General features: G+C 48.2%; 1 protein-coding gene across 1 annotated transcript in view; it reads right to left on the bottom strand.

Annotated features, from left to right (window-relative positions):
* Nucleotides 1–26,567, bottom strand: part of Slc20a2 (solute carrier family 20 member 2) — an 88,518-nt gene that overhangs the window by 7,256 nt on the left and 54,695 nt on the right. The window contains exons 2-8 of the mRNA XM_052161905.1: nucleotides 24,388–24,942; nucleotides 20,543–20,683; nucleotides 18,784–18,869; nucleotides 13,777–13,873; nucleotides 5,114–5,230; nucleotides 2,267–2,470; nucleotides 1,452–2,043 (exon numbers count right to left, since the gene is read on the bottom strand). Of these exons, the coding sequence (XP_052017865.1) occupies nucleotides 1,452–2,043; nucleotides 2,267–2,470; nucleotides 5,114–5,230; nucleotides 13,777–13,873; nucleotides 18,784–18,869; nucleotides 20,543–20,683; nucleotides 24,388–24,676 (1,526 nt within the window). The 5' untranslated portion in view covers nucleotides 24,677–24,942. The remainder of the gene's footprint in view (nucleotides 1–1,451; nucleotides 2,044–2,266; nucleotides 2,471–5,113; nucleotides 5,231–13,776; nucleotides 13,874–18,783; nucleotides 18,870–20,542; nucleotides 20,684–24,387; nucleotides 24,943–26,567) is intronic.

Here is a 26,567-nt window from a genome sequence, read left to right as displayed (position 1 = left end):
AGTGGAGGCCGGCCATGATCACGTGGAGGGGGTGGGGGGAGAGCACAAGGGGCAGAGAGAGCAAAGAGAGAATTTTTTTAAACCAGATGACACTGTTTCAAAGCCTCAACAACAGTTCCTGAGTTGTAAGCGATTGCTCTGCCATCTTAAGCACTTACTGTGTTTTGGGAATAGTAGTTTCTGAGCATGTTTTTCTGATCTCTGGAGCCAGAGTTTGAACTCCCGAGGCTTTGTTCATGGAGGGAGGCCTGCTGCCAGCTAACAGTGTCCACTCCTAAGTACCCCTCATTCTCTGCCCTGCCAGGCAGCCCTCTGGGAAGACCCCAGGCTGTCCTATCCCTGCACAAGGGGCCCTCCAAGGCTTACTGACGCAGGTCCCCCAGAGGTAGCAGCCCCCACAGCACTCCTGTCCCGATCCAGAGAACGTTACGTGGCCGTTGCGTCAATACGGCATCACCAGTGTTTCCGGGTAGCAGGTGAAGGATGGGAACCATGTGCCACTGGCCAAAGAAGGGGGAGTCTGTCTTGTCTATCTTCCAGGGGCTAAAGCCAAAACAACACACTTGTTTTTGTTGTTGTGCCTGCAGAGCTGTTATGACATGGCTTCCCGCATTCTAGCAAGCGAGGTTCACAGAACTCAGGCCCCGTCCCCAGAGGTTGAGCGGACGACATTTCCTCGCGACATTTACACATTTACTAGTCGTGAATTCCTGGGCTCAAGCATACACCCTCCTCAGCCTTCAGAGGCCCCGGACTGCAGCTGCACAGGACCCTGCCTGGCAGAACACAACTCCTTTACATGGCTATGCTATGACTTGATTCACAGTTTCTACTTTCTCCTGTCCAAGTTTTCCTGCTCCACTTCACCGTCCGTGCCTCCTGTTTGCTCTCCCTGCACTGGCCACGCGGCTGGCCCCCTCAGTGCTTTAGCGCCAACTCAGTGAGCCCCCCATGCTGCTGGGTGAGGTAGTGCGGCAGCTCCCTTCCTGCGTCGGGCTGCTGCGCACACTAACATGCTACTCACTTGTCTGGGCCCCACTTTGTCCAGCGGCGGGGACTCGTATCCTGGCACACGGCAGACCTTACTGTACAGTTGTTGAATGAGTAAAGATACTCACTGTGGAGGTTTGTGTTTGCTCGGCCTAGGAAGTGGCACTATTAGAAGGTGTGGCCCTGTTGGAGTAAGTGTGTCACTGTGGGTGTGGACTATGAGACCCTCATCCTAGCTGCCTGGAAGTCAGTCTTCCACTAACAGCCTTCACATGAAGATGTAGAACCTCTTGCACCATGCCTGCCTGGACACTGCCATGCTCCTGCCTTGATGACAGTGGACTGAACTTCTGAACCTGTGAGCCAGCCCCAATTAAATGTTGTTTTTTATTAGACTTGCCTTGGTCATGGTGTCTTATAAAAACTGTTCACAGCAGTAACACCTTGACTAAGACACTCACCTCACATCATTGCCACCGTGAGCAAAGGACCCAAAGCAGGCAGTGAGGACTTGCAGGAAGTGGAACAGCAGGTGCACCTCCGCGGCGTCCTTCTCCTCCTTCTCTTCTTCCGTGGGGTCCTCGTGAGGCTGGTCAGGGTCCGCCAGCTCCGAGGCCAGCCTCATTTCCACACCACCTTCTTCGGCCTCAATCTCAGCCTCAGCCACTGCGTTGCAGTAGCTGGAGTAGCTGTCGTAGCGGAGCCTCTTCTTGGAATAGGACACACTGTCACCCACCAGCTTCTCACTGTCCTCGGGGGCAGAGGAGGTGTCTGTGGCTCTGAAGGTGGTGTGCACTGGCATCCCGCAGATGGCTGCCGTGTAGCAGGTGTAACTGTTGTTCCTACGAAGCAGTCTGTAGTTGTTTTCCTGAGCTGGTTTCTCCTCGGAGCCCTTGTCTACATGGATTTTGTGCAGCAAGTCTTTGTAGAGGCCTGAGTCTTTGTGTACAGTATGATAAACGTGGCCGTCGTTCCTCATGTGGCCTTCAAAGCCAAATGTACCGTTGGAGATGGGCGACTTTGCAGAGCCGTGAGTCATGGAAAGTGCCCGTCCTGAAAAGGATTTAGGAGATGCTTATTTGAGGTGGGGGTAGGTATGCCACGCAGTGGAAGATCACATGCTTGGCAAGCACAAGGCTCTGGGCTGGATCCCTGTCCATCAAAACAAAACAACAACATGCAATCTGGGGTCACTTGTGTCCCCACGCTCAGCCTGGCTGGTCACCTCCTGAGGAGGTGTTCTGGGTTGTACCCAAGCTCTCCAGGTTAGCCTTACCATAGGAAGCCCGGGGGTGGTTCCCTGCTGACGTGCCTTCTGAGGCCCCCACAGCCTCCCCAGCCAGGCTGGTGAGGGGGACAGCGCTGTCATCGCTGGCTTTGGCACCAGGGAGCTCCGTAAAGCCGGGGGATTCAGCTTCCTGTACTTTCCTGAGGCTCTCTTCGGAAGCGCGGGACAGAGCACTCTCCTTCTCTAATCTACCTGGAGAGAAGGAAGGGGGAAGCACAGGTTTGGGAGATGTATTCTTTTTCTTCTTAAAATAAATTAAGAATGTGAACATATCTCTTTATACTTTAATACTTGCCTCGGAAACAGAATGCTACAGCTATACTGAGGAAATAAAATAGAAACTTCTAACAATGATCTTGAAGATGGTTACTGACTAAATGGTTAGGACTTACACCTGAGTTACGACTACATCCAAAACCAGCAGAAGACAGTTAACTCTGATCGACTAGGTCTCCCCCAGGTCTGACAGTCTATAAATCTACAACTCTTCCAGAAGCCTAGCCTCACAGTTACTGAAATGTCATGCTTGTCTTCAAAGGTATTTATTTAGCATATTTGCTCTTTTTTCCTCGACAATAATTATTGGTCTCAGATTTCTTTTATCATATCAGATTCTATGAAACAAGTAAACCTTATTTTGCTCATGAGAAACAAAGAGACCTTGCTTACTCCAAAACAAACAAGGAGCCTGGGTCGCGGGCTCTGGAGCTGCAGGTGGCTGTGAGCGTCCATGTTGGCGTAAGAACCAAACCTTTGTCCTCTGCAAGAGCAACAAGCGCTCCTAACCTCTGAGCCATCTCCTCTAGATCCTGAATTATGTCTATTTATGTGCGTGTGCGTGTACGCATGCGGTGTCTGCAGAAGCCAGAGGCATCACATTGGATTCCCCGCAATGGGAGTTATCGGCATTGTGAGCGGCTCAATACGGGTGCTGTAAGCACTGTTCACGTGTCCACGGCTCTGTGTTTACAAGGACCACAACAATTGGGACCGTGGGGATGGTGGGGATGTGAGGAGTCCCCAAGTCCTACCTGTACTCCAGGCAGTCAGACCTCTGCCCAGCCCCACTTGAGACAACCGTTCGTCTTGTCTTCGACCTTTCTTTTGGTTTTGCATTTTTCAGAAAGCTTTGTAGGTGAAGTGCGTCTCAGCGCATCGCCTTTGCCATAGAAGTGGCAGATGGTTCTTGTTACAGCTGAGCACTGACTGTGGAGTCACCCCTTCATTTTCTGTGGATAATCTACCTGTTAGGGGAGGATTCCGTTCTGGGTAATCTGTGTGTGCTGTGTGTGTGTGTGTGTGTGTGTGTGTGTGTGGTTCTATCCTGGGTGACTTCAATAAAGGTGTTTTAAACATACTTTTGTGCGACCTTAGGTTTTTATTTCTCTGGGGAAATACCTAGGAATGGTTCAGAGAATGTTTACGTCCAGTGCATATGTGCTCTGAGAGAGCCCCCAAGCTGTCTCTTGTGTCCTGTTTTACTCTCAGCACTGCCTGAAGGTTCTGGCTGGTTGTCTCTGTTCCTCTTCTCCTCCTGGTTAGCATGATGCTAGTGTGTTAAAAACCCATTCAAACAGGTGTGACGTGACACCTCAGACAATCAGTTCATTTTGTATTCCTTGACTGCTAGTGACGCTGAAACCTTGCATGGGCCCATAGGCCACCGGCACCTTTACCCGGGTGAACGGAGTACTCGGGTGAATATTTGCTTTATCTGAAGAGCCAGCTCAGAGCCCACGGCTCCTCCAGAGGACCCCATTTTGATTCTCAGCATTCACAAACTCCTCTACCTCCTGTTGCAGGGGTTTCTGTGCTCACGTGCACAAACTCCCACATGGAGACACATGTGGATGCATGATTTAAAATGATAACAATAAATTTTAAAAATATCTGTTCATGTTTTAGTTTTTTAAAAAAATTCTTAACATTTTCATGATTCAAGTTTTTCCTTAATCATATTTTCACAGAGCAAGTTTCCGATTTTCATGCTGTAGAATTTGTAAATTTCTTCTGTGGACTGTTTGGTGTCAGACCTTTGTCTTTGCTTAACCAAGATTATGAAAGTTCTTACCCACAGAAAAAAGTCTTTAAATTTTTTTAACATTTCGACTTATGGTACATTTTCAGTTAATTTTTAAGTAGGGCATAACCTTTATAGTAAGACTCTTTATATGAGCACTTTGTCTGCATGTATATCTGCACACGGGAAGATGGCATTAGACAGTTGTGAGCTGCCCTGTGGGTGCTGGGAATTGAACTCAGGACCTTCAACAGAACAGTGAATGCTTTTAACTACTGAGCCATCTCTCCAGCCCCGTAGCTGGGGTTTTAATTCAATTTATTTTCCATCTACAAATTAATTTAGGAAAACCAAACCGTTGACTACACTGGGTCTTCTGGCTCACTCACTCTTCATTTATAACTGACATGTCCCCGGGCCCACTCTGCAGCCAGTACTCCATGAATCTATAAGCATTCAAGTTATTTTCACTTGGACGACTTTGTCTTTTAATTTTAGCCAATCTTGCCATAATGTACTATCATTTTCCCCGAAGCTGAATGTTTTCTATCAAACTGACAGAACTTGGCTGTATTTGTTAACCTAGGGTCATGCTTAGAAACAGATAATGATCTTTACGCAGGTCACAAATGACCAAGGAACTACAGGAGCCGGAAAGAGAAGTGTTGAGCCAGAGGCCGGAGCTTGCGTCCCAGGGCCGTCCTAGTGACCAGTGCCACTTCTGGCTCCTCTACTCTTAAACATACTTGTTTGTTTACATGGGAAGTCTCAGGAATCAAGAACAGCTTTGCGATGTGGAAGAAGAGACTGCTCACCCGCTATCTTCCTCTTCATCCACGGACACACGAACAGCCACACGAAGAAGGCGAACAGCAGAGCGACGCCGAAGGAGATGAGCGCTATGGCCCAGATGGGGAGCGACAGACCCAGCACTGCACAGACAGAGAGAGCGGCACGGTTGGCCCTGTCACGCAACTTATCTTCTCCTCCTCCCCGCCAAAGCAAGCCTAGGTTTGTATGTAACAAAAACCTCAAGCAAATGAAACCAAACCACACGTGTTCCACACCTGGGGGCAGACAGCAGGGCTGTGTTTCAGACATATTATGTCTTGTGAATTTCTGCTTGTTAGGAATTATTAAAATGCTACTTTTCTGGCACTGTCAGCCTAGGAAGTCTGGCACGACACTTTACTGTATATACTGTGTCAGTATCTAAGCTGACTGGACCAATGTGGTGCTCCCGGTCTTCTGTCCTCACAGACTGTCCCTCCTGCTGTTGGACACGGTGGCTCTGCAGACCCTGCAGGCTTGGGCTGCCTTTCTGAGTCTCACCAGCAGCTCTATTACATCTGACAGATGTAAGAACATCCATGGACATACAGACACTGTTAAACCCTGGTCACATGCATGACCTTCTTTAAGAGTTGGCTTAGAAATAAATACAGCCCTGGGTATGGTAGCACATCCCAGAAATGGGGCAGCAAAGGGTGGAGGGTCATTTCATCACGTCTCATAAAACAAAACTCCAAAATGAAACAAACAAGAAAAAAAACCCCAAACCAAATAAAGGAAAGACCTTACACAAATAAAAGTTTGTTTAAAGAACATCAGCCCTCAAATGTGATACTTCCTCAAAATGTCAATTTACGGAATCACAACCCAGAAAACCTTTCCGACAAAAGCCAGTAAAGCAGCGAGTAGCAATTAGGGTGGGGCTGCAGGTGCCTCAGTAACAGGACCGAGGCTTAGCGCTTTATCCTTGTAGCTCAGCCCTGGTGCTGTAGCTATTTTCTGTCCCTGGGGCCAACAGGTACCTTTCAGAAATATCTACAGACACTTAAACATGTATGCTCACACATTTATGTCTCTATATAGATAGGCATAAATGAATATCTTACCCTAGCTCTAGTTTTTAAAAGGTGTGTGTGTGTGTGTGTGTGCGTGCACACGCACATGCAGTCTCACACATGTGAGTATACATTCCTGTAAAAGTCTGAGGTGTTGGGTACTGCTGAACTGGAATTACAGGAGGGTGCTGGCCAGTGGACACAAGTTTTTCTGTAAACTTATGACAGAAGTGTTAGCTGAGAGGAGGGAAGCCCAGGTGAGAAAATACCTCAGGCTGTAAGGCATTTTCTTAGTTAGTGACTGAAGTGGGAGGGCCCAGCGCTCTGGGTGATGCCATCTTGGGGCTGGTGTCCTGGGGTCTATAGGAAAGGAGGCTGAGCAAGTCATGAGGAGTAAGCTAGTAAGCAGCATCCCTCCATGGCCTGGCATCAGCGGCTGCCTCCAGGTCCCTGTCCTGTGTGAGTTCCTGTCCTGACTTCCTTTGATGATGAACAGTGCGGTGGAGGTGTAAGCTGGATAAATCCTTTCCTCCCCAACTTATTCAACTGCAGCAGTGGAAACCCTGACTACGACAGGAGGTTGAGATTCACCGGACATGGGTGCTGGGAACCGTCTCAGGTCCCCTGGAGGAACAGAACAGCTCCGACCTCTGAGCCAGCTCTCCACATCTTTCCCCAGCACTATTTTTAATAGCAAGAATTCTTAGAACAGCCAAAGTGTGAATTGTTAGGGAGCCGTGAAACAGCTACAGCATCTAGTCCTGCACACAATATGTGGTTAGAACCAGTTCTGGAGAGGTGGGGCCCAATGCATTCCACCAGGCTGGCTGCACTGCTTGCCTACTTATGCTCAGAAGCAAACAGGCCGGGCGGTGGTGGCTCAAGCCTGTAATCCCAGCACTCGGGAGGCAGAGGCAGGCGGGTCTCTGAGTTAAGGCCAGCCTGGTCTACAGAGTGAGTTCCAGGACAGCCAGGACTACACAGAGAGACCCTGTATCGAAAAAAAACCAAATCCAAAAAACCAAAAAAAAAAAAAAAAAGAAAGAAAGAAAGAAACAAACAGTAGTAATGCTGAGCTGGTCATCAACTTCCAGGAACTGCGAGAACCAGGACCAGCAGTGGGAAGCCAGAGGCTTGGGCCCGTTTTCCAGCAGGCTTCATTTCACACACACACACACATACACACACACACACACACACACACACACACACACACACACACACACACACACACTCATGCACGCACGTACACACACACACACACACACTGCTAGTAATTTAAAAAATACATAGTAAAGAATGCCATTTGTGCATAGAGGCACTTTTGATGTTGAAAGATACTTTTACTAATGTTGCCTTAACTATTTTGTACAAGCAAGTCAGCTCAAAGTATTATACACTTTTATAACAATAAGAGGCTATAAAACGAGTAACACACACAGGAGGTCAGAATGAATGTTCACAAATATTAAAAGCAAACCCCACATCTCCCTGGATGGCTTATGGTTAGTAGCTGGCTCCCAAACTCCAGGAACAGTGGGGAGCCATGGGTTTAGAACCTCCTCGGGCTGTCCTGTGCTAACTCCACAGCCCAGCCCAGCCCCTCTCCAGCTCTGACCCTGAACCTGATCCTAGAGCAGCTCGATAAACCACACACAGTAACTCTATCATGGGGCTCTGTGTACCCACGAGACTCTGTCTCAAGAAAAACAAAAAAGCAAAAAAAAAAAAAAGGAAAACACTTGAACCAATGTACACACTGAGCAAAATTTCTTCTAAATACAATTCGGGCTGCTTCCCAGACAGCAAAATGTGTGGCAAAATACTTCACATTGGGTTGTCCTGGCAAGGCTCACAAACTGTTTCAGATAATCACGAGTTCAGGGGGGCACTGAGGCACGGAGCCGTTTCCCACTGGGCATGGACAAAGTAGGGCACAGCTTGAATGGCTGTGTCCGCTCGGCCAGGAGCGGCTGCCAGGGCCCGGGGTGCAAGCCTGGCACGCACTTGCTCTCAGCTCACACCGCTAAATGCGTTCTCACCTCAGCTCCTCTCATTTTTCAAACCAGCAAAGACAGGATAAATAGTGATTTTGTGCTAACCTCAGACATCCTAGTGCTTTTCCGAACCCTCCAAGGAACAGAGGCATATTCAAATCATTTAGGGAAGAAATGACAGAATTTTTATCAATTTCACTGACATTTTGTTTTGCATCTCATTTTGTACCTATGATAATCATCAACAGAATCTACAGAATAAACGTATTAAAACTAGCAAGGCTTTAGCCCAGGTCAGTCTTCTCCCCACTGCTTACCCCCCTACACCCATCCTTGTCACTGACACAATGCAGGTTCCACACTTTTGCATATGATACATGCTTTCAAAAATAATATCAAGACCACAGTGAGCTGTATGACGAGCAAATATGCGGTCTCCTGAGCACCACTTGACTGAGCACCCTTTCCAGGGAAAGGGGAGATTGTTGATTGTGTGTCTTTCTAGATAGAGAGTGTTACTAAGAGTTGGAAGGCAGGGGGAGGGGTGAAATACAAAGAGAGAAAAGTAACACCGAGGGCCATTTGAGGTCATATGAAAATCTATTACAGTCAAAGCATTTTAATATATACATATATTGCAGAAATCCAAATGGAGCCGGGTGGTGTGGCACACGCCTGTGATCCCAGCACTTGGGAGGCAGAGGCAGGTGGATCTCTGAGGCTAGCCTGGTCTACAGAGTGAGCTCCAGGACAGCCAGGGTACACAGAGAAACCCTCCCTCTCTCTGTCTCTGTCTCTCTCTCTTTCTTGAAAAAAAAAAAGAAAAAAAGAAAAGAAAAAAAAAGAAATCCAAATGGACTCACCAAATAATGGGGGAGAGAAAGTCCCAACGGACACCATCCATCAGTGCCAAGAACGGGTTACATCTCATTGTGGTGTTGGCTAAAGGGGCCCCATGGAAACAGGAGTAAACTTGGGCTATGCCAAGGCTTTTGCTGAAGACAATTCCTACATATCTCACTGAACACAAAAATGTCAAGCCGGGTCTAACTAGAGCCTTAACCCCTAACGCACACCAGCAGAGGGGAAAGGTGAACACTAACCCAGCGACAGAGTCTGAGGTCTACAATGCTGACCTACCTGTCCAATATGCTGGTGCGATAGTGGCACAACAGTGTGGGGTAACCAGCCACTGTCTGCTTGGCTTTAGTCCACCTCATGAGATGGAAGCCGTGCTGGACACTGCTTGGGTGGTCAAGAACCTAAGACCAGATAGGCCAGGGGCCTAGGAGAAAACCAAGCGCTATTATTTTGCTAAAGGAATGCCACAACAAAATGACTTCAAATGATGTTCTGCTACACCTACAGATCAGAGCCTTCTTCAGCCAAGATCAGAGAAGCTTCCTCCTGCAGGAAATGGGAACTAATAAAGAGACTCACAACTGGACAGTGCGTAGAGAGTGGGAGACCTTGGAACACTCAGTCCTAAATGGGGTGACTCCATCCAGACCCTCCCCTCAGGGCTGAGGCAGCTCTGTGGATGAGGCCTGGAAGGACTGTAAGAGCCAGAGGGGTTGACAAGTTCCAAGGGAACAGTATCTTTAGGCACAGCAGGACTGCCAGCCCTATGGACGCACAGACAGTGGCAGCATGCACAGAGCCTACACAGGATCTCTCTGGACAGACTGAGGGGAAGTAAACAGAAGCTCCCATCCCTAACTAGGAAGCCATCTCCAACTGACAACCACTAGCAAAGGAAAAACTGGTTGTTTCCAATGAAGTCTCACTGGGATACAAAGCGCACTTGAGGGAGGCCACGCCCAGCACTTGATGCCCAACTCAAAATGAACTCAAGGGTATTTCTGTAATCGTTTTGGTCTCACGGCTTCATATGGGCATTTTTTTTTTTTTTTTGTCGTACTGGTCTTTTGCTTATATTATGGTTTCCTATTTTGTGTTTGTGTGTGCATGTGTGTGTATCTGTGTTTCTTGTGCTTTGTGTGTTTGTGTGGGTATGTGTGTGTTTTAACTCTGGTTTATTGGTTCGCCTGTTTTCTAGAGAGAGAGAGAAAGGCTTGACATTGGATGGGTGAGGAAGTAGGGAGAATTTGAGATACAAGGGAGAGGAAACTGTAATCAGAAGATATTGTCTGCAAAAAAATTTCACTTTAGAAAAATAAAAAAAGAGTTCCTTTTCATTGGGAATGGCCACCACACCTTTAATTCTAGCACTCAGGAGGCAGAGGTGGAGTTCTGTGTGCTAGAGGCCAGCCTGGGCTACACAGGTGGAGCCCTGTGTGTTAGGGGCCAGCCTGGTCTACACAGTGAGCTCCAGGCCAGGCTCCAGAGGTTTGCCTACTTGGCGAGCCATAATTCTACGGCACGCTGTATTCTGTGCTTTCACTTATCATACAACAATAACCGTGGGCACCGCCCCACTGTAGTACATGTGCATACACATGTGTGCACACATATGCGTACGCAGGTTTGCCTGATCTTTGCTATATCGCCTCAAATGGTAAATGAAGCGGTTATGTACTGTTCTATTTTAGATCAACGTTTTCAAAGCATTAGAAGAGCCACGTGTGTAAAAGAATGCAGGACGTGAGGAAGAGAGTCACGCTTTTGAGACAGACAGGGTCTTCTTGCCTTGTTCTATAGCTGGAGTTTTAAAGATGCAGCAGCGGTGTTCTTACACCAGGCTGCGTTTGTAAATATTCTGGAAGGAAAGTAAACTTAAAGAACTTTGTTTTGAATCTAGCCCTTGATGGCCACTGGAGACAGTCTCGTCTCCAGCACTGGCCACCACTGCAGCTTCTGCTTCTCCACAGCTTGGATGCTGCAGAGAGCCTGGAAGCGGGCACTGCCCCGGCCATGGCTGCTCTAGTGAGCTGACTTCCTTGGGCTTGGGTGAGAAGCAGACAGAGCTGGAAGAGATGGAGGAAAAAGACGGAAGAAGAGAAAGCAGAGGAGAAGGAATAGGAGAGGAAGGTGGAGAAGAGAGAGAGGATGGGGAGGAGGACAAAACAAGGATGGAGGAGGGGATGGAGGAAGAAGTAGGGGAGGAGAAAGAGGATGCTGAGGAGGAGCGAGGGAGGGAATGAGGAGCGGTACTGCTGTGGCAGCTATGCCTCAAGAACAGGTTTTCTCTAGCGAAGCTAGAGACCGGGTTGGGCTGTGTCTGAGGACTCCTTTGCTGATAGAAAGGAGCGAGCAGGGCCAGAGCCAGGGCTCAGCGAGGGGTGGGCGTAAGAGTACTCACTGTGCAACCTGCACCCCATGCTGGAACCCACGTTAAAAACACAGCAAAACAAAATGCACGCTGTAGTGACCAGCATCTGTAGAAGAAAGGTGGTAGGGAGGGACAGGACAACTAACAGAAGCTCCCAGGCCAGTGAGCCTGGGGTAGCTGTGCAGTGGCAGAAACAAGAGACCTCAGAAGGCGACTCCTACAAGCCACCTCTGACCTTCTCGTATGTGCTGTGCCATGCGTGTCCCTGCGTGTGCATAGACACACACACACAACACACACATACACACCAGCACGCACACACTTCTCACACATGGAGTGATGACCCCTGGTCAGAACTTTTTAGGAGCACCACCCCTGAAAACTCTAGTGAGGTAGGTAACGCTTAAGGCAGAAGCAGAGATCAGTCAGGGGGCTTCACACCTGTGGGACCAGCTCCTCAGGAGCATCACTGAATCACAGAAATTCTGGACTGGCCTGGGCAACATAGCAAGATCCTGCCTCAAAAGAGGATAAGAAAGTGCCCAGTGTTACGGAGCCTGACCTGTCACATGAGGCCCTGTGGAAGTGCAGACTGCAGAGGACTAGACCCAGTGCTAGACCAGACAATCTGCTTCTGACGTTACCAGCTGCAGTGCGGATGCAGTCAGCCTGTGGTCCTCACTCTGACAGAGCAGTTGTATGTCACTGGGCGGTATTCTTCTTCTGCCTTCTACTATTGCTTCCTAGTTTTTCCAAATGTCAGGAGACAGCTGTAATTTTATCATAAACTTTCCAGTGTTTACATCCACCTGTCTTCCTGTTCTCTTACCTATCGTTGTACTACGTATGTTCTGCATGTTGGCTAAGACAACCATCTTGCCAGTACAGTGAGTCATTCTGGGAAAACTAAATTATATGTTGGTGACGCATTACAGACCCTGTGAATACTTCACAATTGTTGTGAGAAATAGATCATAGGAATCCACAGAGCTGATCTTTAGATGGATTTATCAGAACCAACCCTGGGTATTAGTTAATGTGATCAGCAAAGCGAAGGACCAGAATTCCCACCGGGCACCTAGCCTAGGACCCAGTGTCTCAGTTATGATTTTTGCTGATTTGTAGGATAGCTTAAGCTACCTGGCACGTGTGGAATTTAGCAAATTCTTTCTCTAAATTCTCTTAAATATATGTCTTCCCGTATTTTTGATGGTCTATCTCTATATTGAATACATGCTGAGTGTTTAGAGTCATCTCCATCATTAGAAAGATTAAGAGTCTATACAAGGAGTCTGCAGATTATTATTCTGTAGTCCCAGTACCAACCAGAGCTGGTGTCTGGGGTGGGCAACTGTTCTGGCAAGAATATATCCAGAGGCCTGGTGTAGTGGTACACATCTTTGATCCCAGCACTTGGGAGGCCAGCCTAGCCTATATAGTGAGTTCCAAGACATCAGGGTTACATGGAGATAACTTGTCTCAAAAAACCAAAACTAAAACCAAACTAACAGGAAAAGTATCCATGACTAGGTAAGGACAATTACAGTCTGTTTCTTAAGGGGACACATATGGAGTAGGGCATGTCTCTCCAGTGTCTGGCTTACGATAAACTCAGTATTTTATTACCATCAAGACATTTTATTGGCCTTATTTTCTTTTCTTTTTTTTTTTTTGTTACAATGTGACAGCAAGTCTTATGATATCCTGTCTTTTAATTTTCCCTACATTTGTGGGAAAATATTCTCACTTCAGGTTTTTATAGGACTCACACAGAAGAGAAGCGGGTGCTCATGACTCCAAAGGACCAGACACACAGAGAGTCGTTTTTTGACATTAATTATTATATTTGAGGCATTCCTGGAACTGGTGACTCAAGCAACTTTTTGGCCTCAGTTGCCTAAGTGTGGGGACTACAGGGACACATCTCTCTGCTCCCCACCCCACCCCTAAACCAGGATAGGAAACCAGGTACAGCCATCACCAGTTCCGGGACTGATGGTTTGACATGCCCTGGAGTCTGCAGCTGTGGCCCACGCTGACCCACCTCCCCCATCCTTGACGACTGGACCTTTGTGTGATACACAGACCTACTGACCCCGTGGCCTGAGAGCATGCGCTCAGGCTCCAAGGCTGTCAGCAGGCTGCTGGGACAACACAGCTGGGGAAAGGCCGAATGGGATTTAACCTGAAAGCCTGTTGTTTTTGTGTTTCATGTAGCGTCTTGGTATTTAAAACGAATATATATATATTTATTACTTATTATTTTTCTATTACCCCATAATGACTGTGAACAATGCCTTTTACTATTAGCCAATACCAGGACTAGCTCCAAAGCAAGTCAATGCTGTTCAAGTATAATACCTTCCTGTAGCCTTAAGATTCCATGGTGGGCGGGGTCTTACCTGGTGCTCCTGTGTACATGATGGAAAAGACATTTATTGCTATGGTAGCAGCATAAAACAGAGGCAGTGCCTGGAGACCATTTGGAACAGGGTCCTCCTGTGTGACAATGAGTAAAGTGGAGGTCAGCAGGTGAACATCTGGTAGCAACACAATCATCACGATACGAGTCCTGGTTACAGGGAGGCAGTGTGGTGTGCCGTGTAGACTCAGGCACTTCTACACGGATGCAGGCTCGGCACACCCACATACGGCCAGCATAAGAGAGTGCTAGAGTTACATGGGCTGACATCTCATACAGAGACAGAAAACTGTTGAAGGAGGCCTATGTCTGAGGTCCCAAGCCCAGTGTGTGGCCATGACTTCTTCCAGACCTATATAGTGCTTTCTTCACAGGGATGCAGTGCCCACATTGGCCAGAAGAGGGCGTTTGAACCCTGAGACTGGCGGTCCAGATGGTCTGGAGCTGCTATGTGGATGCTGGGAACTGAACATGCATCTTCTGCAAGAACAGCAAGTGCTCCTACCTGCTGAGCCATCTGTCTAGCCTCTAAAAGTGCTATTTTAAGCAGATCTATAAGCACTTTTGAAGGAGTAATGTAGGCTAGGAACACATCAAAGCTGTACTAGAGCATAGTTGCTACTTAAGTGATTGATCTCTAAAATACACCCTGATACAGGGGGTGAACAGGCCACCTGTCGAGATCAAAGGGAAAGGAGACGTAACCCCTGGGGTGAGCTGTGCAGACAGAGAAGGTGATGACTGCTTCGGAGATGTAAGCACAGGCAGGATTGCTGGCGGGGTGGCCCGGCCGGCGAGGTCTTCTGGAATGCCTCGCTTGCACAGGCACTGGTCCAGAGGCTTGTGCGGAAGGCAGGGAAGCACAAAGAATGTAAAAGAGGGACTGAGAAGGTCCCTGCTGCGTGTGAGCTCTGCCCAGGCCAGGCAGGGAGGCGAGGGGCCGAGCTAGAGGAGGGGTGACGTGTGGGCAAGGCTCGCACGCCAGCTGAGGTGGACCGCACAAAGCCCTGGCTGAGATGAAAACAGGCCACACAGGTTCCGCCTGTCACTGGCTTTAGAAAAAAGCATTATTTTCTCGGGAACCATGCTGTCTAAGGACTCCTACCCAAGAAGGGAGAAGCCAGGAGACGATGCCCCCTTTCCTCCTTCTGTTCTCTCGTCCTCCTTTCTATCTATCCAGTTGCCACTTGTCAGTCATCCAGAAATCCAGCACTCCTCTTCCTCTCACTGACATTTTGGTTTTATTGAGCACAACACAGAGCATCGGAGCAAATAAGCAGGAAGGTTGAAGAGGGAGGGGATGTTTAAACATGCGGGGCCGGGCGGGGCCGGGCGGGGAGGGACAGGGCAGGGCAGGGCAGGAGTAAGGAAAGCTGGCTTGGCCTGTGGGTGAAAAAATTGAGCTCTCCTCACTGCAGTTGGGCACTGGGTCCATTTTGGGAGGAGGGGGCTTGGGTGAGGGGAGGTGGAGTTGGCTTGGGTAGGGGGCAGTGGGCTCAGCTGAGCTGAGGTTGTCTGGGCTGGGGTGGAGTAGGCTAGGGTTGGGGGGCTATGGTTGGATAGCTTAGTTGTGGCTGGGGTGTGGTGTGCTTGAGTGGGGTACTGCTTGGTGTGTCTCGTGTGCCAGGGAAGTGTTAATACTCCACAGGTCTGTGGTAGCATTCTCTGTGGAAATTCTGAAAGGCCCATGAAAAGATGATTATTTTTAAAAAATTGTCTTTTAGAAGGAATTGATTTGAATCTTATCTCTCTTCAGAAATGGACATTTTCCTATTCTTTTCTTTTTGTATTCTTTACAAACACACTTTGTGTTTGGTTTCTCTGAATGAACCCTCATGGTAGTATAAATTATGGAGAGAATTGGGGAGGGCAAAGAAAGAAAGGCAAGGAGGAGGGAGGGAGAGGAGGAGGGAGGGAGAGGAGGAGGGAGGGAGGGGAGGAGGGAGGGAGAAGGAACCACAGGATAGATAGCCGAGAGTCCGGATTCAGACCTTGCCTCTTCGGACAGAGGCCCCAGCGGTCTCCAGTAGGTTCAGCTGGAGATAGAAGCTGGGTGGCACTGCACTGACCTAACAATTGTTGGAAAATATCTTTAAAGGTGATAAGCACAGGAGAAGGCACTGGAATTGAGAGTGACTAAGACACTCATGGTGTCTTAGAAGCCTCACCGACCACAGTCAGAGGGCAAGCAGGCAGACGGAAGAGAGAACACACCACACACTACCAGGTGCAAAGAGAGGCAGGACACTCGAGAGTGGAAAGCAGGACACTGCCAGCTCCAGCTAGGAGAGATGCCCTGGACAATGACACCAGGAAGCTGGATAGAGTGTTCTGACCCAGGATAAAGTCTACATAGAGGTACCAGTGCTGGCCACTGAAAGCTGCAGCCAAGGTGACTGACTTACGGTGGCCAGTCCTAGCCCGAGGAAGAATGCCGAGACACTGAAGGCCAAGTTTGTACTTATTCAAGAGAAGGAACATTTAATGGCTGACAGGAACATAGGGAGGGAGGAAGGCATGTCCTCAGTGTACTGAGTGAGCACAAGCAGCTCTTCAGTCTATACACACACACACACACACACACACACACGTCTGACAGATTTACAATGAGGCACAGGAGGAGATTAAGGATAACACAACAGCAGAGCTATTCTGACACTATCCATGCATAGCTATGTGAATGTCTTTTCTCTCTCAAGGTGTCTTATTGATCACGCTCGTCCTTCTTGCTCTAGTGATGACGATGCCACTGTCCCCATGGGAAGGTGTGAAGCTCTGGGCTTCCACAGAAGAGTTTCTGCAACACAGATATCACAGTAACAGAGGTGGCTAAGAGAGGACAGCACGGATGTGCCAGGCAGGGGAACGGTCACATCCGGGGCTGGGCGCTGTCGGAGGGGTGCGGCTCTATCACCTCACCCGTGTGGAGGCAATGTGGGACTCGCACATCTCTCATCTGTGCACCTTTCCATTTAGCATGTTCAGAGCACATCTGGATACATCTCTAACTGAAAACAGCAAAACATGGAACTGTGACTTGGGAAGACAGGTGTGTAACACGACCATTGACCATAGGCCGAAAGGCTGGTGGGTGGCTCAGTAGGTCTAAGTGCTTTGTATGCGTGCTGACAACCCCAGTTCAATTCCTGGAAACCACACAGCAGTAGAGAGAACCAGCTTCACAAAGTTACTCTCTGACTTCCACACACTTGCGTGCACATGTGCCCTCCAACCATACACACATGCACACACACACACACACACACACGTATAATAAATGAAATAAAGTGAAAAATGGTAGGCTTTATAGCTTGTCAAATATTTCAACAGGTCAACCAAGTGTCCAAGGATGAATCAAAGAGCTAAAAATGTAATATGGTACACATACATAATAGGATATTATAGACATATAGATATACCATATTATTATTATTTATCATCATATAAATCCTTACAATGATATCACAGATACATCATTCATCCACGAAAGATCCCAGGCACACAGGCAGAAGCAGAAGCATGAAATGGGCTGGGCCTAGAAAGGAAAGCACCACAGAACAAAAGCTGATCCCGTGCAGGTACAGAGAAGAGTGAAGGTCGCCGCGGACTGAGGGGACAGAGGACGGAAGAATGGAGAGAGCAGGGTGTTAGCTACAAACTCCGGTCAGCGGGGCAGTGGTCGGCTCTACCTGGGATCTTGTATGTCCCCTAAAGGCACTAGCAGGCGGTGAGAGCTTCTCAGAGGCAGGCATAGAGGGAGGACATCGGGCTGTGAGGGGAGGCCCTGAAAGCAGACAGAGATACACAGCAGGGCCCAGGTGAACGCACCTCCTCTGCAGGATGGGCAGTCCTACCTCTGCCTCAAGGTAAGAGACAAATAACTGTGGGTAGCAAGCGTAGATATCCGGGCCCGAGACAAAGTCCTTCCTCAGAAGTTGTTTATTTTAGGTCTTTTCCTCACAGCGATGGGGAAGCCATGAGCACTCCTAATGGAACTCACTGTGTAGATCAGGCTGGCCTTGACCCCATATAAACCTGGTGACCTCTATCTTCAGGATGTTGGGATTAAAGGCACGCGTCACCATGCCCAGCAAATTTGATCTTAATGTTTTGGGTTATTATTTTTTGACAAAATGAATCTCTGTGTTTCCATTTTAAAAATCTTTTCTAATTAATACAGTGTTTCTCCATTAAAAAAATGTAAAAGTACTTGTGTTGGCTAGTTTTACATCAACCTGACACAAGCTATCAGTCACCTGAGAGAAGGGAACCTGTTAGGTCAGGCTGTAGGCAGGTCTCTAGGGCATTTTCTTAATTAGGGATTGATGGGCTGGGCCCAGCCCACTGTGGGTGGTACCATCCCTGGGCTGGTGGTGCTGGGTTCTATAAGAAAGCAGGCTAGCAAGCCATGGGGACAAGCCAATAAGCAGCACCCCTCCATGGCCTCTGCATCAGTTCCTGCCTCAGGGTCCTGCCCTGACTTCTCAGTGATAGACTGTGACTGGGAAGTCGATGTCTCAGAAACAAACCCTTCCTCCCATGTTGCTATAGTCACAGGTCCCTCAGTGTCCATCGCAGCTGCAGTTACCCTGACTAGGGTGGCAACTTTCTACTAAGTGAGGAGATTAGACAGCTGACTTTAGTTATTGATTCCATTTCAAAATCTTAATGCTTATTTTATTATATTCTGTCTGACAGTCAGGAAATAATCACCTCTCACTTTTGAGGTCTAAGGCCAATTTCTGGGAGTGCGGACTAAGGAAATAAATTATAGAGCCTGTCCGGAAGCGCCCTCTGTGTGCAAGGCCCTGGAGAGTCCCGGCCATTCCCTGGGGCTTCTGACCCCTCCTGGCCACCTGTGACTCAAACTCTAGATGTGTCTTGGCAATGAAAACACAGGTCTCCCACCGACCCACGGGTACCAGCTGCTACTGAGTAGTTCTAAAACTCGGCACAAAACAGAAACAAAAGCAGCAAGCAGGCTTACCTTTGTCAGGATGAACATTCTGATTAGGATGAAGAGCACACCAGACATGAAGCCGGAAAGAAGTGGGGATATAAACCAGGAGGCGACTGGAGGAGGGCAAAGAATACTCAGTGAATGGTAAGGTTTCCGCTCAAGGATATTTAAGCAACGCACCAAGAGGCAACATATCATACATGTTAACTAACCCCTGTCACAGTTTGCCTTGCGCCAGAGCTCAGGAATCCAATCCCTCGCTCTCCTCGGGAACAAACACAGTCACACGGAGCTGGTTATGCTGCTAGGTTCCTGATGTTCCCGGCCACCCAGAGTTACAGATTAGTCCCCACTAGGCAGGTGGTTCTCACCTGTGGGTCAGGGCTCCTTTGGGGATCGCAAATCAGCTATCCCGAATATCAGATATTTACATTACGATTCATAACAGTAGCAGAATTACAGCTATGAAGTATCAACAAAACTAATTTTATGGTTGGGGTCACCACAGCATGAGAACTGTATTAAATGGTCTCAGCATCAGGAGGGTGGAGAGCCACTGGGCTAAGCCTCTCTCACTTGCCTTTATCAATACATCTGGAGTCTGACGTCCCAACAGCAAGGTTAGATATAAGGTGGGTTATGTTCCTTTAACTACGTCCTGTTTGTTGCTTTCACTCCTGATATCTAATGACTAGAAATCTCTAGCGTTAGCCAGGCGGTGGTGGCGCATGCCTGTAATCCCAGCACTTGGGAGGCAGAGGCAGGTGGATTTCTGAGTTTGAGGACAGCCTGGTCTACAGAGTGAGTTCCAGGACAGCCAGGGCTACACAGAGAAACCCTGTCTAGAAAAAACCAAAAAACAAAAAACAAAAAAAAAAGAAAGAAAAAAAAGAAAAGAAAAGAAGAGAAGAGAAAAGAAAAGAAAGGAAAAGAAAAATCTCTAGCATTAGCCTCAACTGAGTGGTTCCAAGTTTGTGTGACACCCAGAAACCACCTGGGCATTTGGCAACACCAGTGATGATCTGGCTCTGGCCCCAGAATTCTGGAGGTGCAGAATAAGATCAGGGTGTGGGCACTTTAATTGCTCCTTCCGGTAGTTCTAATGGGCTAGAGTTGAGAGCTATTTCTCCAGAAGCTTGAGACATAAGGTGATTCTCATGGTGGCCTGTGCCCCTAACTGGCAGGCTGGGGACCCACTACGACCATAGCTCCTAAGACTACGATGGTTCTAGAAAACACTCAACAGCATGCAGGACGGAGATGCGATTTTTAAATTCTGTGTGGACTGGTACAGATAGGCCGCCAAGAGGATTCATCTGTAGCTGAGTGTAGCTGGACCCCTGGGGGCAGGAGTAGGCCTGCAACCACAGGAACCTGGCACTGCTTCCCCAGAGGGCAGACCTGGGCAGCTTGTGACCCAGCGATGTAAAGTACACTGGCTTCGTTCTGAGCTCCCCTGAGACGATGACCACAGACGCTTGGATGTAAGACTCTTCCTAACGTGGACCTGGGCCTAGTCTTTCTCAGACCACTAGCTGCTTTCGATGAGATAGATTTGTTGGCAAGAACAAATAAGATGCTGATTTTCATGGGTAGATGCTGCTGCACTATTTTGAAAGAGTGGCATTAAAACTGACAAGTAACAGTGACCTTGCGCCATCGCCTATACAACCCAGGTCTAAATCTTAGCATCTGGGGGCTAAATATTATAAAAGTAACTCTAGATAAAACTTCCTCTGGCAAAGGAGAAGCATACTGGCCAAAGGTGAATGGAGACGGCCATTACCAATCTTGACGAGTTCCATCCACTGCACTCCTTTCGGGCCAATTGCCACGAGCGAGAAGCCGATGGTGGAGCCGACGATGCAGTGAGTCCCCGAGATTGGGAGTCTCAGGAAGGACGCGATCAACTGCCAGACGGCCGAGCCTGTGGATGGAGAGATCGATCGAGACATCAGATCCGCAGTCCAGCATCTTAGCCACCTGGCAGGGAGAGCGTCTACAACGTGTCCCTGAGTTTCATTTTCTACGCATTGTTTTCTCACAAAGTGCTAATCATGTTGTAGCCACTCAGCTGTCTCGTGAGGGTGAGGGTGGGAATGGTGTTCTGCTGTGAAGCCTGGCCACACCAGGCAGGGAGTTAAAAGCCACCACGCACACTAACACTTTAGTATATGGGCAGAAGTTCTGTTCTGTCTTGTAGTCTACAGTGACACACCTAGAGATGGACTGTGTCATACTGGTCCATGTAGGAGAGAGTAATACGCTGTATTGTCCTTTGGTTTTTGTCTCACATGTGAAACATAACTGAGATAGTTAACCTGAAGCTGGGCATCTGCTCTCAGATCTTGCTTACAATGTGGGGGGCTCTGAGTCTGGCCTTGTGTTCTAGGCTTGATGTTTTTCTAGGCTACACTCACTGCAGACATTGTTATAAGCAGGGCATATATGAGAGTGTCAGCTGGGCAGGGAGCACTGAGATCAGCTGGGCAGGGAGCACTGAGAGTCAGCTGGGCAGGGAGCACTGAGAGTCAGCTGGGCAGGGAGCACTGAGAGTCAGCTAGGCAGGGAACACTGAGAGTCAGCTGGGCAGGGAGCACTGAGAGTCAGCTGGGCAGGGAACACTGAGAGTATCAGCTGGGCAGGGAGCACTGAGAGTATCAGCTGGGCAGGGAGCACTGAGAGTCAGCTGGGCAGGGAGCACTGAGAGTCAACTAGGCAGGGAACACTGAGAGTCAGCGGGGCAGGGAGCACTGAGAGTGTCAGCGGGGCAGGGAGCACTGAGAGTATCAGCTGGGCAGGGAGCACGCAATGTCAGCTGGGAGATATCCCTTTCAGCAGCAGTTGCTGAAAAGGGCAAACAGAACACAGGACAACAAAAGGGCCAGGCTGATAAAGTGGACTGTTAATCCCAAATGTTAACTCTGAAAATCAGGTTTCCTGGTAGCTCCAGTGTCCTTAAGCACCCCCCTGGCCTTTTCTCCAGGGATATCTGAGCGGCAGGAAAGTCATGTAAGGCCACACAGGCCCTAGTGCAGGAGGCAAAGTGGACAGCTGCTTCAGGAAGGCCAGGCAGGCTGGCCTTTGAGCCAGGTAGGGCGTGGGGCTGTATACATCTGTGACGTGTGTGATGAGTGAAGAGTCAGCCAACGTGTGTGATGAGTGAAGAGTCAGCCACGTGCTCCCATAAGGTGGCAAGTCCTCGGGTACTGGACAGTTCCCTGGGCTTTACCTCTGCAACCTGGGCCAGCAGCAACTGGCTGACTTCCACTTAAAGCCACAGTTTGGATCAGGTTTCCTAGCCCAGAACTGTAATGTAGGAGTGCTAACTTTATGGCTTTATAATGGTCCTATAAAGTTAACCAAGTGACTCACCCTGTCACTTGGACTCCATTTTCCTTCCCGAGAGCCTCCATCATTTTTCTTGCTGACTTTATTAATTACAGTGAAGTGGAGGGGTGTGGGAAGACGGAAAGACAGAGGGACAGAGTGAAGGTGCAGGATGAGGTGTGTCTGCATGGGGGTCAGGCAGTGGGCAGTGGGCGGGAGCCACCTCACTCTCAGGAACTGCGGAAGGGTCATAGGCGTGCCCAAGGAAAAATGAAGAAAAACACTCTAACACAAGATAAAGACGTCTACAAAGCAGAAGGGGCCGGACTATGGGACAACATACCAAGTGTGTGGGAGGAGATGGGAGGCAGTGTCCGGATGATTAAGTGGGGGTCACGGTGAGGGGAGGGGGCAGGCGTGAGAAAGGGTAGGTGCTAAGTGAGAGCAGGAAGTGAGAAGGAGAGGGCTAGCCAGCTCTTAGTGAGCTCATTATGGGGCCAGGAGCAAGGCTTGTCTGCCGTGAGGGCATTTACAGGAGGGGACTTCTCGGGTCTGGAGGTATTAGTGGCCTCACGTGCAGTGGGTTGATCTTCTATAGGACTAAGCAAGGGTCTTAAAGGATAACCTGTCGGGAAGCTCAGGCGGATTCTACTGGACCCCAGCAGGCAGCAGGGTGGAGGCCCAGGGCTAGTCAGAACACAACAGAAGGGAATGGAATGAAGAGAACGCAGGGAGAGGAGAGGGGAGACAGTGAGGGGAGACCACGGAGGTGCGAGCAGAGGAGCATGGGACATTGAGGGGTCAGGGTTCACAAGAGAATCAGTAACAGTGATGCTGACATCTTAAATTCACATGGACCCCACTCGTAAGGAATTCAGTTTTTGAAATCTAGACAAATCATACAAATTCCCAATCAGATGAGCTCTGAAATGCATCTAACCACAAACCAAAAAGGAAACAGGACCTGCAACCGCCACCCCCAAAACAAAACCAGAGAAGACAGAAACCGAAGCAATCGTGTTATTCAGACAAACCCTCAAATTGCCTTGGTAAACCCAAATTCTAGTTGAGGTTAAAAAACAAAACAAAACAAAAAACTTTTACTCTTTGAATGAGAAGCCAAAAGCCGGGGATGGAAAAAGTGGAAACTGGACAGCTACAGCGACTGAACTCAGCGGCGGGGACGCCACACTCTGCCAAGAGTGTTCTCGGTGGGTGCCGGGGGCACAGAGCGGGGATGCCACACTCTGCCAAGAGTGTTCTCAGTGGGTGCCGGGGGCACGGGGAGCCTCTTAGAGAAGCAGAGCCTCCACCCCGCCCCCAGGCTGCACAGGAGGAAGAGTCCCACTGAGGACTCATTCTGTCAAGGTCTCTATTTCTCCCATAATTTTAACATCTCCTTCTCACAATACCTTAAAGCAGAGGGTCTCAGCCCTCCTAATGCTGTAACTCTTTAATGCAGTTCCTCATGCTGTGCTGACCCCAACCATAAAATTATTTCGTTGCTACTTCATAACTGTAATTTTGTTACGGTTATGAATCATAATATAAGTGCCTGTGTTTCTTGGTGGTCTTTGGTGACCTCCATGATTGCTTGTTGAGACCCACAGGTTAAAAATTACTGCCTCAATGAGAAAATTTTCTATTTTAATTAATTATAATAAAATTATAGATTAAATTGTAAAACCTCAAAAGTTAAATCAATCAATCTTTTGTCCCTGGTACGGGAAAATGCCAGGGTCTTGAGCATGCTGAGACCAGTCCCTCCAGGAGCCACATGCCCAGTTCCCTAAATATACTACCATTCTTTTTTTGTAGCAACAGAGATTGCACCCGGGGCCCTGTGCTAGGCAAGCAGTCCAGTCCAGAGGCACATCCAAATCCCCAAATACTATTTTATAACATTGACATTTCTGAAATATGCAATCATACATGAAAAAAGATGAGCCAACTTTCAAGGTTGGTTATAGGTAGAAATTTAAAACAGTGATATATTAAAGAATATGTATATTCTTTAATAACTTTAACATATACCTAAAACAACATTTCAATATTCTACCAGTGGTAACCTGAGGCCCAAAGATACTTTAAAATGGCTAAAAATTTGAGAGACTAGATGGTTGCTTGTAAAAAAAAAAAATCACAAAGTACAGGTAATGAAAATTGTATGGTAAACACAAAGAATGAAGCTAGCTTCTGAACAGTTAAAGACAACGCTCGTGGAAATGGCCAGGGGAGCAGGGGAGAGCGCACACACGTGCGTGCACACGCATCCCTCGGGTGCAGACCAAGGCTACTCACCGACCATTGCGCTCACTTCCCCAGCCATGAGCGTTTCCACAGTCTCGTTGTAGAGATTTACATCAATGATGCCTTTCCGGATAGTCTCCCCCACTTTCGCTCCCAATAGCACAGAGCCAGTGGTTTCAAATATTGAAGCCAGAATGCATGCCTGTCTCAGGGTCACCACACCAGAGCCCACTGCGGTTCCAAAGGAGTTGGCAACATCATTTGCACCGACTGAAAATGCCAGGATGAAAGCAATAATGAAACCCAGAATGACCATCCACAGATACCCATCCATGGCCATTTTGGAAAATGGGCTCTGGGGTGCTTTTCTTTTGCAGAAAAACTTTAAATAAACAAAATTTGAGGTTGCTAACTTTGGGAGGCCAAGAGTTCTTGTAAACAGTGAGTCTGCTCTGGAAAGCACTGGACAATGTTGAAGTCTGAAGCAATTGTTAACCGCTGGCTTTCAAACTACTGTCGGTACAGTTCATTTGGTTTCGGTCAGTCAGTGGTACTCCACATTCCATATTTTTTTCTCCCAGACTGGGAAAGCTGTGATCTTTCTTTCTGTAACAAGAAGAGAAACAAAAGAAATGAATCACGATGAATACCTGTAACAGCTAATTCTCTCACCCAGTGAATTGCTTAAAGCCTCCTAATGGGATCTGTCTCAGTCATTTGACAGAGCTGACCACAAAGCAATTCAAAGATCATTATAATCAGTCTCTACCCTCCAAACCATCCAAAAATAAACAGAAAGCTGGCCTCTAGATGGTTTAATGACCACAGAGCAATGGTGCCATATTAGGTGAAGTGTCATAAGCAATTCCAGAAAGGTATTTGGTCAATGTTTTCAGAGAACCATTTCCTCCAATGAGCAACAGGTAAGGAAGTAAGGAAGAGATCAAAGTTTCTGTTTCTCAAATGCTTGGAATGTGCCTGGCTCTGGTTTCAGAACCCAGCTGTGACACCACGGGGTGAAGCTCATTTACATTTATATGTGGGAAAGAAAGTGTCTCAGAACTCTGGAACAAGGTCATTTGCTCCAGGGAGCAATGACAAAGGAAGGACTCCAGGGCCCCAGGGGAGGGGCAGAGAAGACAAAGGACTCAGCAGGCAGGGCGGGCTGGGCTACCTCTATCTACTGTCTCTCACCTTAAGCAGGAAAAGTCAGAGGCCTCACGCATAACGAGATTACCACCCACCGCACCCACCCCACCCTTCTCCTTGGCTCCCAGTCACCCCCCACTCCAGCTCTTCACTACTTGTAATCACAAAGCACAGCTGACCCCAGGGCTTTGGTCTTTGTGGTGACTTGAGTGAGAATGCCCCCCACAGGCTCCGGTTTAAGTGCTAGGTCCCCAGTTGATGGAACTGTCTGGGAAGGTGTAGCCTTGTTGGAGAAGGGGTTGCACCATTCTAGGCTTGTTTTGTGGCCTTCTACTTTTGGATCAGGCTGCAAATACTTCGTTGTATCTATTGCCAAGCCTTGTGCCACTATTATGGACTCGAACTCCTGAAACTGTGAGCCTAATTAAATGCTCTCTTTTCCAGAAGCATGCTTGGGCACACAGGAGGCCAGGCCACTAACTGAGATAGTAGTAAATCTATGATTTTTAAAATACTTTTATAAGTTGCCTGGGTTGTGGTGTTTTGTCACAGTAACTGATACAGAACCTGATGCTCCCCTGCCCTGCCAGGAACACACCCTCTCCCAGTGAGCCCCACAGCTCCCTGGGCAGCGCTGGGAGCTTTGTAACTGCTGTTCTATTACTACCCTGTCAATCAACCGGACTGGCCGTTGTTCTGAGTGGCTCAAGGCATAAAGAATGGGCATAGTGCACTGAGCAGACAGAAGGAGGCTGACTCCTTTATCAAATGCAGCAAGATACTGTTATCAATCAAGGAATACAAGATGTTATATACACTAGCCAGGTGGTGGTGGCGCACGACTGTAATCCCAGCACTCTGGGAGGCAGAGGCAGGCGGATTTCTGAGTTCGAGGCTAGCCTGGTCTACAGAGTGAGTTCCAGGACAGCCAGGGCTACACAGAGAAACCCTGTCTCGAAATAAACAAACAAACAAAGAAACAAACAAAAAAAGATGTTATATACATTATGACTATGGCAGTATAAAAAGTTAACACATTAACATAAGAAGATCAAAAAGAGGCCTGAGATGTCGCTCACTGG

The sequence above is a fragment of the Apodemus sylvaticus genome, chromosome 18, assembly GCF_947179515.1.
Source record: "Apodemus sylvaticus chromosome 18, mApoSyl1.1, whole genome shotgun sequence".
NCBI lineage: Eukaryota > Metazoa > Chordata > Mammalia > Rodentia > Muridae > Apodemus > Apodemus sylvaticus.
This window is presented reverse-complemented; position numbering and strand designations above follow the sequence as displayed.